Source organism: Falco biarmicus, chromosome 1, assembly GCF_023638135.1.
Source record: "Falco biarmicus isolate bFalBia1 chromosome 1, bFalBia1.pri, whole genome shotgun sequence".
Classification (NCBI taxonomy): Eukaryota; Metazoa; Chordata; class Aves; order Falconiformes; family Falconidae; genus Falco; species Falco biarmicus.
In genome coordinates, this window is record NC_079288.1 from 227,888 (window position 1) to 240,117 (window position 12,230).

The window sequence follows — 12,230 nt, forward strand, 5'->3', positions numbered from 1 at the left end:
AGTTCCAGGACAGACGCGGGACCTTCCTGAGAGCAAGCAGCGGGAGGCCCTCCCTCTACACCAAGCCAAACATCCAGCTTTTTACAGCCCAGTGTTACGGCAAAATGCAGCAGCTCTTTATTAAAAAAGCAGAGCAAAACCCAGTATGAAAAATCACAAACATAAACCAACCAGTTCACTCAAAAGTTCATTTTCCAGTTGCCTCTTAAACCATGTACCACAAGTTCATCTCCCCCACCACACTCTCACTGGAGAAACTAGCAGGAGGCTCTTATTGTGCTGCCCTGACAGAGGCCTCAGCTGCCCCCCATTCAGACCTTCACATCCCTTCCCTTTCTCAGGCCACGTGAGGACTCGTGGTGCTGGGAAAAGGAAGCACCTTCTCCCCTTTGCGCTCTGAGAAGCAGCTCCCCAGCGGTGAGTCACAAGCACCTTCTCCTGGGTAAGGCCCAGAAAATGGCACTGTCTGCTCCACAATCCTGAGAAGCCAGCAGGACATTTTTGCCATCTGTCATACCGGAATGAAATTCGAATGCATTTTAGCCACAAGAACTCCAGCCAATGGTTGCAGTTCACAGTGAGGAAGCACAGATGCTGACCCCCAACATCCCACCCCACCCTTTCCATGCCAGTCAGTGTGGTATAGGCTTGAACCATGGCCAAAGCCCAGCTGCCCAACATGGATACGGACAGCCACTGCACAGCAGTCTCCCTCTGCGTAGCTGTTTCCATACATAACAAATGCGCATCTACCACCCATTGCTGCAGCCAGAGCTGTGGAAGGTAAAAGAGCCAAAGTGTGCCCAGCCAGCTGCTGCTTCCATCTGTAAGCAATGGGTATGAAAGCACAGCTGGGTAAGATCTGGTGTTTGCAGCAGCTTCAGGACCCCATAGGCAAAGGAAATGGCACCCACCTACACAGAACTGTAAACACTGGTGTCTGTCATTCATCAGGTTTCACTGTTAACAGCCCTGGCATCCAGACAAAAGACTTCAGAAGGAGCGCTGCCCAGGGAACATACAACCCCCGGTAACACAACAGGGCATGCCGACAAAAGAGTGGTGCTGTATAAAAGGACACAGAAACTAGTTCAAATGCAGTAGCAGTGCAGGGGAAGGGCCCCACATAATGAACTCAGATCCACGAGCCTCTATCCCAGCCCTGGATGGTTGTTTCCTCCTCTCCTTTATGTGGCTGGGAGCAAGAGTTCGGAAGAGTAAGAACAATTTTCTGTGTTTTCAAGCCTTTGTGTCACCCCACTCTGACAAACTGTCCCACTTAGAAGAGGCTGTACCCGAGTTGCTCACCCTCTTCCTGACAGCAGATATCTGGATCCCTTAAGCCACACTCTTATTTCCTAGAACTGTGGGTTCCCAAGGAGGAGCCCTGAACATATGCCATGATGGCATTCTGCAAGAAACTTGCTCGCTGGGCCTCTTCTTCCCTCATCCTGGAGATGTCAGCCTCTTTCGTTCTCAGCTTCTCCAGCAGCACAGAGATTTCACTTTCTTTGTCCAGCAGTGCCTCACGGTGACTACTTGATAGGGCTGTGAAATAAGAGCAGCATTCGAAAATTAGGGTGCCCTAGAATAGACAGAACATGTTACAGGCAAAGGCAACAGAAGCAGGATGATCACAGGCACACGAGAGAAGCTGTATGAGACAGCATGAGAGGTTTTGCCACAAAGAAGATGTTACACTTGACTGTGCAGGAAATCCAAACACTTTGCTTGCTGTGCAGCTCTGGGTAGTTATCTGAGTCTTGCTCTCTATAAAGTGAGGACAAGAGTCCCTGCAGATACATCAGGATGGAGGGTACAATTCACAACTGTACGCACAGGCAGGAAGCACTGCTGTCACCACCTGTAAGTGCAGCTCACTTCCAGGCCCAATGCTGGATAACTCAGCGTTACCACTTGAAGCATGAAAGGATCCATCACCTTTCAGCTGTCTTTCCAGGGCTGCAATCTTCTCTCTCAGCCCATCCTGTGCTGTGCGTTCAGCTTGCAGGTGTCCAATGTGCTCTTGTAATTCCACTTTCACTTTATTCACTTCTGTCACTTTCTCCTCTTCCTTACTCTTTAGGTCCTGACACACAAAGGAAAGCCCATGAATAACCAAACAACTTCAGCAACTTGGCCCTGCGGTGACTGCATCTCTACTCCAGTCCAAATTACCTGCTGAAGTTCCTCTAGCCGCCTTCTGAGTCCATCAGCATGCAGGCTCAACTGATTGGCTTTGGCTTGGGCTTCAGCAATCATTTGTTTTTGCTTAATGCAGCAGTACTGAGCTTCATTTCGTGACTCAGTCATCAGCCGCAGCTTCTCTTCTAGGTGTTCTAGCTGTTGCCGCTGTAACACACAAAGGAAAATAGATCAGTTCCATTCCATTCCTGCAAAGGGACTCTCAGCTTTTTGTTGTCAACTGAGCAAACCCTTGGTTGAGTCAACTGGCACTGAAGAACAAGCATAGGACTTAGCCATAACAGATAAGGCACTTCGCCCTTGCATTCAGGGGTAAATCTAAGCTGCTTTCTGTTGCCAGTGAAAACATTCTGGTGGAGACGCTGCAAGGCCAATTCACTCACTGAGAAACAGAGGCATGTCCTTGGCAGAAGCACCAACGCCACTGCCAACGGTTACAACTAATGCTCTACCTTCACTTCCTCTGTATCCCAAATGGCTCTGAAGCACTGCTACACGCAGCTAGGCAACTGCTGTGTCCCACCACACACAAAGCAGCTTTTATACATTTGTAGCTCAGTAAAGCATTTTCTTTTGTGATGTTACATGTAAGTAAACACTTTAATAGCTTTGGTGTATTTTCCTTACGCCTTGTTCCCTTTCACAGGATGTTGACTTCATTGCCATTTTCACAAAGTTCGGTTCTACAGTGACTTTTAAATCCGGCAGCAGAGAAATTTCTGCAGGTGGCTACTAAATCCAGGGAAAGGAGCAGCCCATGAGAGCTGCTGTTAAATAGAAGGATTCACATCAGTTCTGTTACTACTGGGAAGCACGGAGCAGGTGGGGACAGTGGTTATGTTCTGGAGACAATTCAAAGCAGCCTTTTCAGAACTCCTTCCTCAGAAATCACACTACTTGCAGGCCAGTGAAACCCAGAGCAGGGAGTTACTCATCAATTCCCCAAGACAAAAACATAGGCTAGGCAGACAAATTCACTCCTTCCCACAGAGGCAGTGTCCACAGACAGGTCTTGTTCTTACCTCCTCCAGCCGTGCCTGATTCCGGACTTTCATTAACTCCTCTTCGGCATGGCCTCGCTCAGCAAGTGCAGCTGCTTTGACTTGGTTCAGCTCCTGCCACAGAAACATGAAAGATAATTCCAGGCAAGAGAACCTGCATCCCTGCAACACTGACCAGAAAACATTAGCAGCTTCCCATTGCAGACAACAATGTAACACAGCTGTCTCTCTCACTCAGGGGCAGAGAAAACAAACGTAGGCTACATAACCTCTTCTCGCCCCAAGACTGACATCTAAACTCAATGAGAATTTCAGTTATATGAGGGCAAGTAATGGGTCAAGCTTTCCAAAGACAGGGGAATAGGAGAAGGCAGTGCTGGATCTAGCTGGGGGACAGATAAGGAAAACCAGGCTACACTACTGGGAACCACATGGGAAACCCATGAAGTCAAATCCTGGTAAGAATCTGACCATGTTCAATGGGATCTTCAGTTTTGTTCAATCAGATTCTAGAAATGTCTCCTTGGAACCTTCTCCTTCCTTAGTCCAAAGCAGTGAAAAATAATTTTAGCTGGTGAACTGCTATTTCCTGTTCCTCCCTACAGCACATGACAATCTTTACATAGGCCAGCTATGGAAGATTCCACAAACCTCCTCTGGAAGCCTTCTCCTGCCACTGCTACCTGAGCATTCCAAGATGCCTGGAGCATCCATTCTCACCTCCTCCAGAGCTATCCTGATGGCCTCCAGCCTCTGGATCCTGTCCTGCATGGAACGTTCACTGGTCTCAATGTGCTGTGTCATATGACCCACCTGCAAAGCAATAGAAACCATTTAAGCAAGTGCCAGAAACCCACTTGTCTCTCCAGGCATAGCAGCACGGCCATTTGGCATGAGATAGAGCATCCTCTCAGTAACCCATCTCCCACCAAAGAAGAACTCTTACCTCCCTCAGAGATCCACTAGGAAACTGTCATGCAGATAGAATCTGCCCTCTAGAAACTAGGAACTTCAGACAGAGATCCCTTCCAGGCCAAGAGGAAAGGTACAGAGTCCAAGCTCTGATCTTCAAGTGGTATTGAAACACCAGAGGTGCATTTTCTAGTTGTGTCTAAAATCTTCCTGGCCTATGTCTTTTCTTACAAGATTTCAAAATCTTCAGAAAAATCTATACGTATAACTTTATTTTTGAGAGATTCTACACGTCAATAGACACTCCAAAAGAGAATTGATCACAGCCTCTTGTCCTGTCCACACTCAGACAGAATCCCCCTGAAACATAACAGAGAAGGAACTGGCAAGCTGAACCCTGTTAAAGGACTGGTTGCATACAGCATGTATGCCTCAATTTCCTCTATTAAGGCATCTTTGTCAGCGAGCACCACAGGACTGCTTATTCAGAATTACCTCTATGCATCGCAAGCCTGATGCAAGGGCCAGCCTCCAAGCCTCTTTTGTAGAATCATGTACCACTCTGGTCCATACTCTTGCAAGCTACAAAATCTTACTAGCTAGTAGAATGTCTTGTCATCTCTTCAGCTAGGCTTTGGTTGTAAAAATGGCCTATTATCCCCACAGTTAAGACCAAGTCCACTAATTTTTAAACTTGTTTAAGAGTAGCTGACAGCAATGACCTCCAGTTGCACCTGCATGTCTGGATCAAAGACTAACCTCAGTGTGCTGCAGAATGCCCATTCTTACCTCTTTTACCCGAAGGGATTCCATGTCTTCAAGGCTTTGTTTAAATCTTTTCTTCTCCATTTCCAGGTGTTCTGCAGATTAAAAGCAGGCATATTGCAATTACAGCATTCATGCCACGCAGGCTATGTCTATACTCTATCACAAACACTTCTACCCATTCTCCTTGGCTGCCTTGCACCCATGGACAGCAATCCCAACCCATAGATGTCCATGTGCCGTTTCTGCTCCTCCACTCACCCTCAGCCCGCATGGCCCGCAGCTTCAGCTCTGCTGTTCTGTTTGTCAGGTCTTGTTTTACCTGGAACAGCTGATCCTGCTGAACTTTGCATTTCTTCTCCAACTCATCCACCTACAAGGGAATTACCACCACAAAGGATTTTCTCTTCCTATTAGCAGAGAAAGTTGGCTGTACAGAAAAATCAGCAGACACACAAACAAGGATCAAAGTAAAGAATGTATAAACAGAGCAGAAGTAAACCATGTCCAAACTCCCGCTTCTCAGCCTTGGACTTGCTTTCCTACCTGGTTTCTAAGAAGCAGATTTTTCTCACTGGCAGCAGACAACTCATGCAAAAACTTGCCTTCCCGAACAGCACCTTCCTGCAAACAGAGTCAAAATTAAGAACCTGTACTCACCTTAGTTCTTGCACTGCCAACCTACTCCATTCAACACCACATCCAGCTAAATCCCACCTACCCCATAAACACCATGGCTCCTCTTCACACCTAGCACTCACCTATCTCATCCACACAAGAATTTTTGTCATGGTAGCTGTGGTTAACCGGCTACCTGATGGTTGTAAAAGTCATGCTTGCCTACCCCATTCAGCATCCCCCAAATCTACACAAACCAGGCATGACCTGGCACCCTACTCTCAAACCTGACCAGGACTTTTCCAGCTGACCTGCTTCTGCTGCTGGAGCTCCATAAAGTGGCACTCAGCCATGCTGGCTTGTTCCTGTTTTACAGCATTCAGAAGTTCTCCCAAGTTGTGCACCTTCTGCTCAGACAGAGCCAGGGCAGCTTCAGTCATCTGCAGCCTATACAGAGAAACACTTTCCAGAGCCCTTTATAAAGGAGACGCTTCCAGTGAGCTCTCTGTGCCACACAGTACATGATGTTAATGCATATTTGGCAGTGGATGCCATCAGGCTTGCTAAATGAGGTATTTTAATTCCTGCTAGTGGAAGGTATCCCTGCCCATGGCATGGGGGTGGAATTAGATGATCTTTAAGGTCCCTTACAACCCAAACCATTCTGTGATTATTTTTTTTTGTTGCCCCTGGGAAAAAGACACTGCATATCTCTGCGCCCAACAGCCCCTGCAAACCACAAGTGACCTGGGACTTCTCAGAGCCTGGTGATCTGGTGCCTTGTTGCATTTTCCCCATGTTGTCTTCCATGAGCTGTTTTCCACACCTGGACCACTCCAGGATTTGCCCACTCTCACAGGAAAACAAAGCTAGCTACTTTACACCACTACAAGGTTGTTTACAATTAGGGATAGAATTTTAAACACAGGTAGCAGGAGTGATTTGCTTAATCTGTACATGAGGGACATGACCACACTGAGGCATGGCATGATGGAACTACCTTTACCCAACAGAACAGAACAAGCCAGGCTCATCGATGTTTGAAGTCTAATCACTGTCATGTGCACATGGCTTTACACAACCTAACACTTTTCAGGCAGCTCGACCTCATTTTTTCTAAGCGTACAGTCTTACTGGTCAGGTTCCTCCATAGCTGCAGTGGTTCTCAGAGGATATTGCCAACTGCCAGAGGAAGCAGGTACATACTCTTGCCAGGCTGTGAACTGTACAAGGAACATGTCCCCATCCCCACAATCCTTTTTTTTTTTTTTAAATCTTTTCACCCTCTGTAATTCACTTGCTTTTACACCAGTGCACTGTAATTTTACTTAAAAGCAAGCTAAATATCTAGCACAGCAAACCCAAAGGCCTGATCTGACCATAATTTCTGGATGCTACTGCAGAACTAAGCGAAATAGTAAGCCAGGCGCTCTACAAGATTATCCCTTTTCTGAACGGTTCTGCTCAGCATTGCCTATACAGCACAGAACAGAGGGAAGGCTAAGGTTTTTCTCCTCCATACTTGGCTTTCAGTGAGTTCATAACAGAGTGCTGCTCATCCAATGCTTCCTGCAGCTGGCTGACTCGTGCTGCAGATATCCTGCATTTGGGGGGAAAAAAGAAAAGAAAGAAGGGAGGGGAAACCCAAACAGGTAATTTTTACCAGGAAATGGAGAGGACCCAGTTCTTTCAAAGAGCAGAAAGCATTCAGAAATACAACTCACCTGCCACTCCTGGCTATTTCTTCTCTCTGCTTATCTATAGTGTCCATCAAATCCAAGAACTGTGAACAAGGCAAACATCAGTAAGAAAACTAACTGCATCAGCTTGAAGCATTTACATTTCTCATCTTTCTCTTCCTAGTGACAGCTGAAGACAGGTCAAGCTGCTCTACTGAAAGCAAGCAAACTAGAGGTTTAATGGGTTCATCAGCATATCTGACTGAGGTAATCAACTATAGGTACTCTGCACCATTAAGTGTCAGAAGAAAAGCAGATATATTTCAAGGTTTTTACCACTTTGAAAACATCAAACCAGTTGCATAAGAACATAAAGCACAAACATGGATGAAAAAATCACTAGAACTCCTCCAGAATCCAGAGCGAATATGCTCAGCAGGGCATGTTTCCATACCCATACTGCTACAGATTTGATTCCTGGGCAACCTAGCTCAGAGGAAGGACCCAATTTACTAAACTATGCTGTGTGCCCACCCATAAAGATGCACCTGCAACTTCAAGTGCACAATAATCCTGTCACTGAGTGTTTCATGGGGACACTGAGGGAAAGCGTGGGATTCCAGCTGCCCCATTTGAACTGCCAATGTGTAAGATTGCTGACCTGCTTGGTCTTCTCATCCTTCAGACTCAAAACCTCCTTGCCGAGTACGTATGTTCGGTTCTGGGTCTCATTCAGGATAGTCTCACGGTCTTGGTTGTGATTCATGGCTTGTTCTGATGCAGAGAGAGCAGGAGAGCATGCACATGTTTCTAATACAACAGAGCAGCAGGCACTGCTGGAAGATGTAGCACTCGGGATAACACCTGGCTATCAGAAGCACGAGGACAGCAGCCCTTCTCAGGCTGGCCCAGGTAGAGAGACTGCTCCCACCTTACAGACACAAGGTGGGGCGGGTAGAACCAAAGAGAACAGTGTATATGGGGTTGTCAAGACCTCAGCCTCAGGAGAGCCATTCAACTCCACCGTAGGTAGGACAACAAAGGACATGCTGCACTGACCATATCCAAACTTGGCTACTCAGAGGCAAACTAGAGTCTCAAGTTCTCCCACATTCACATGACACAATAATCTCTAGTTCAATCCAAATTATTTTTTACCTCTTGCTGGTTAAAAGTAACGCTTCCAACTTAACACCATGTAAATGCTGTTGAGAAAGGGAGGGGAAGAGAGCTAGCTCTCTTCTGGAGCAGCAAGTGTCCTAAATCCCTCAAGTGGTGAAATGGCAGTTACTGATTCTTTCCTGTGCAATAAGTAATACTTACCGACAGCTTTCAGGATGTCACTAGGAACGTTGTTCCCAGCCAGCTCCAGCCTCTTCAGGGTCTTGTTGCTGTGCAGACAGTTCAGCAAAGCTCGGCCACCCAGAAGCCCAATATTATTCCAACGCAAATCTACTAAGACAGCAAACTTTCACCCCGGTAGCCACACATCTGCTGAAAAGCACAGGGCTCGAGAGAAACCATGCTCCCAATACATCTACAAGCATAGCAAACTGATCCCAGATGGTCTCAGCACAAACACAGATGAACACTATCTCCCTTTTCAAGATGCATGAGTGAGAGAGAACAACAGACAAAGCAGGAAAGGCAAGGATGAATCTTAAGTGCAGTGAAGCGCAGGAAGCCATCACAGTTCAAAAAGTACACAGATTAGCCTCTTTTCATCTCTTGAGCCTTCCTTCCACCACCAGAATCTCCCGATGAGAAAGAACTGGCACCAAGAACTGTGTTTTCCTCAAGGAAATTCTGGCAAAGTTCCTTACTAAGGGCAAAGCAAGTGTGAAATCTGAGTCTGGCATGAGGCACACCAGCAGCACCCATACATGGTAATGAACCCATTCCCTCCTCCACCAAGAACTGTTCTTCTCCAAGCACACAATTCTTCGTCTGCCAGTGTGGTTCCAGAGACTCCAGTTACAGTTCCCACTCTCCAAAGGCCATGGGGATGTGACCTTCTCCCTGCATAAAGCCTGCAAAGCACTCCAGACTGACAGGAATTGGGAATGACACTGACCAGCTAGCAGAGATCAGGGCAGGCTGCAACAAATCTGAAGACGTATGCATGTGCACACACATATATATGTAGGTGGGCAAAGAACTAGTCACTCTTACCCAGCTCCTGAAGGCTGGCATTTTGTTTCAGTGCCATGGCCAAATCTCCAGCCCCTTGATGGTTGATCTGGTTATTGCGCAGGTCTAGTTGCTGAAGAAAGTTGTTTGCTCCCAGTCCTTGGCAGAAAAAGGAGAATCCCTCCTCCCACACACCAAGGCTGTTCCATTCCAAGATGAGGCTAGGGAAAATCAGACAGGATGGGAGTTCAAGGAGTAAACAGACAGTTGCAAGAGGTCAAAGGACACCTGGATCACAGTACACATTTGAACATCCAGCTCTGCTAACTGACCCAGTTTCAAAGAGCAGGATGGTGCTAGGGCCTTGCATCCTCTAAAATGGCACCTCTAGTTCTCACTCCTTAACCTGTCCCATCCCTTAGAAGAAATAGCACCACTTGACATTCCTACTACCCCAACAAAAAACACCCTCGGCCCTTTTCTAACGTTGTGCACCATCTGGCAGGAATAACAGAAAGACAGGTAGATACAAGTTTTTACCTCCTGATGGATTTGTTCTGCCTAAGAAGTTTTCCCAAAGCCTCAGCTCCCACGTTTCGCAGGTTATTTCCCTGAAACAAAAGTCCCAGGTGGTCAGTAGGCTACGCCCTGCCCCAGTCCAGCTATCCCATCAAACACCACCAGCTGCACCCCAGCTATAATGCTGATTTCAACCTGCCAAAGATAGTTTACATAACACTTGTTTAATGTATCAGTCAGCTTTCCAGAAAATGAAAGACCCCGGGGGGAACGGTGAATACATACACCGCTAGTCTTACAAGGCATCACGACTGGGAGCTCACAAAAATCACAGAATAGCACAGGATCTGCACAGCCCACGATGGGATGGAAAATGCTGATTCTAGGTAAGCAGAACCACTTCAACACAAGCCATTAAAAAGGGCTCAGCTAGCACCAGCACAGATGGGAAAGAAAGGTGTAGTTTGGGACCGTAGATTCAAGGGAATAGCTATGTGCCAGAGGCATACAGACAGGAAGTCACTCTTGCAGTAGAGTGATCATCATTTCTGAAAGTGGGTGCTTAATTCCAAGCCCAGAGTACCTGAAAGACGCAGGCAAGCTGGATAAACTCTACAGAAGTGCAAATCAAACAACTAGTAACTCACTGATTACTGCAGAGACCCAAAGGAAAGTGTACATGCGCCTCATTTGACCAAGGGATAACCATCAAAAACATATACGGTCATAACTTCCTATCAAAACAGAGTAACTAAATTAAAACGGGTAAAGACGAGCCACAAAGTAACTTTGGAAAGTCACAACATGGTGTTAAGGAGGCCAGGACTGAGTTACTCGGGAACAAGAGCTTTGCAGAAGGTACGTCTGCAGAACGCCCTGCAGCAGGGCCGCCTCAATTGGGACCCAGCTCCCGCTCCTGCTGCCTTCCCGCCTCCGCCTCCACTCTGTTCGAACAGACTCACCTTCAGATCCAAAGATTTGACTGAGGTGTTGGAGCACAGACCATGCAACAGAAGTTTTACACCTGAGTAGAAAAAAAAATAACCTGCCGGTTGCTGCTCCCGCCTGGGCACCGCCTGCGCGCGCTGCGGAGGGAGCGGCTCCCGGCGGGGCGGGGCGCGGCTCCGGTCCGGGCAGCGGCGCCGGGGGGAGCGCAGGTCACCGGCACCTCCCGGCGGCCCACGGCCGCACACCCCCGCCCCCTCGGGGTCGCCCCTCGCACTTCCGACGTGTAGCGGCCCGGTGCCCAGGTCCGGCCGGCTGTCGCCCACACCTCCCTGCACCGGCGGCCGCCGCCAGCCCTGGCCGCCCCGGCCCAGCAGCGGTGGGCGTGGGGAGGGCAGCTCCGGGGGTCGCCGCCCGGCGCAGAGGCCCTTCCCCCGGCCGTGCCCGGACCCCCCTCGGTCCCCCCACCTAGCCCGGCGTGAGGGGGCCGTCCGCCGGGGGAAGAAGCCACCGCGCCCACCTTCCTCGCAGAGGCCGCAGTCGCCGAGCGCCACCTCAGCGAAGGGCGCGGCGCCGGGCAGCAGCCGGCCCAGCGCGCCGCACGTCTCCAGCGAGAGGCTCTGCGCTACCAGGTCCAGGCGGCCGCGGCCCGGCGCCGCGCCGAGCTCCCGCAGCCGCCGCAGGACGGCCTCCTGGGGGGCCACGCAGAGCCGCGCGTAGGCCCGCCGGAACTCCTCCATGGCCGGCGGCGGGCCGGCGGCGCCGCTCCGCCCCCGCGCTACGCGCTTCCGGGAGGCGGGGACCGGCGGCGCCATGGCTGAGCGGGGTGCCCGCGCCGATGGCTTCAGGAAGGTGCGGGGGAGGTGCTCAGCCGCGGGCGGCGTGGCGGGGGGGAACGCTCGGCCCCAGGCTGCCCCCGCCCCGCTCATCCTCTCGCTTCTCGGCGCAGGAGACCGTGGACCGGCTGCTCCGCCTGCACTTCCGCGACGGGAGGACCCGAGGTACCGGGGCGGCGGCGGGCGGGGCGGGTAGGGCCCCCGCCCCCACTGAGAGCTTTGTCGTTGCAGTTAACGGCGACGCGCAGCTGCTGATGGCGGAGATGCTGAACGTTTTCGTCCGAGGTGAGCGCGCCGCACCCGGGGCCAGCCTGAGCAGCCGGCGGTGCCGGTCCCGCCCCATCCCCCCCCACCCGCACCGGGGCTGCCCCCCCCACACACACAGCCCGGCCCGCCGGGCTCCAGTTCTGCCCCGCGGCCGCGCTCCCGAGGACCCGGCCCCCGAGGGACCCGCATGACAACGACACCCCCCCCCCCAGAGGCGGCGGCCCGGGCAGTGCGGCAGGCGAAGGCACAGGAGCTGGAGCAGGTGGACATCGAGCACCTGGAGAAGGTGCTGCCCCAGCTGGTAGGTGGCTGCAGGGCCCCCCTCCTCGGGAGAGGCGGTGGGGGGGGGCCGG

The 12,230-nt window shown here is 50.4% G+C and overlaps 1 protein-coding gene across 3 annotated transcripts; it reads right to left on the bottom strand.

The window, feature by feature from the left end:
• Positions 1 to 941: 941 nt before the first annotated feature.
• On the bottom strand, positions 942 to 11,775 carry LRRC45 (leucine rich repeat containing 45). Of its 3 annotated transcripts, none has more exons than XM_056329579.1 (17): positions 11,295 to 11,775; positions 10,792 to 10,853; positions 9,851 to 9,921; positions 9,353 to 9,531; positions 8,504 to 8,632; positions 7,842 to 7,954; positions 7,226 to 7,284; positions 7,024 to 7,101; positions 5,813 to 5,948; positions 5,430 to 5,507; positions 5,145 to 5,256; positions 4,908 to 4,978; positions 3,927 to 4,019; positions 3,228 to 3,320; positions 2,179 to 2,352; positions 1,942 to 2,089; positions 942 to 1,548 (listed from the first exon to the last, which is right to left on the bottom strand). In XM_056329579.1, the coding sequence occupies exons 1-17, from the start codon at positions 11,701 to 11,703 to the stop codon at positions 1,352 to 1,354; spliced, it is 2,202 nt and encodes a 733-aa protein (XP_056185554.1). In that variant the 5' UTR covers positions 11,704 to 11,775; the 3' UTR covers positions 942 to 1,351. The 3 variants fall into 3 exon arrangements, with proteins under 3 accessions (XP_056185554.1, XP_056185461.1, XP_056185634.1); XM_056329486.1 differs by having other exon boundaries at positions 8,504 to 8,635; XM_056329659.1 differs by lacking the exon at positions 7,024 to 7,101 and having other exon boundaries at positions 8,504 to 8,635.
• Between the last annotated feature and the right edge of the window lie 455 nt (positions 11,776 to 12,230).

What these genes read in the sequence shown, in the direction of transcription:
- LRRC45 (XM_056329486.1), bottom strand. Translation starts at nt 11,703, where the DNA reads ATGAGCGGGGCGGGGGCAGCCTGGGGCCGAGCGTTCCCCCCCGCCACG. An exon ending in GCGGGCCATGCGGGCTGAGG is followed by an intron (nt 4,979 to 5,144) that starts GTGAGTGGAGGA and finishes TTTAATCTGCAG; the next exon opens with AACACCTGGAAATGGAGAAG. An exon ending in AATCCCTTCGGGTAAAAGAG is followed by an intron (nt 4,020 to 4,907) that starts GTAAGAATGGGC and finishes ATTGCTTTGCAG; the next exon opens with GTGGGTCATATGACACAGCA.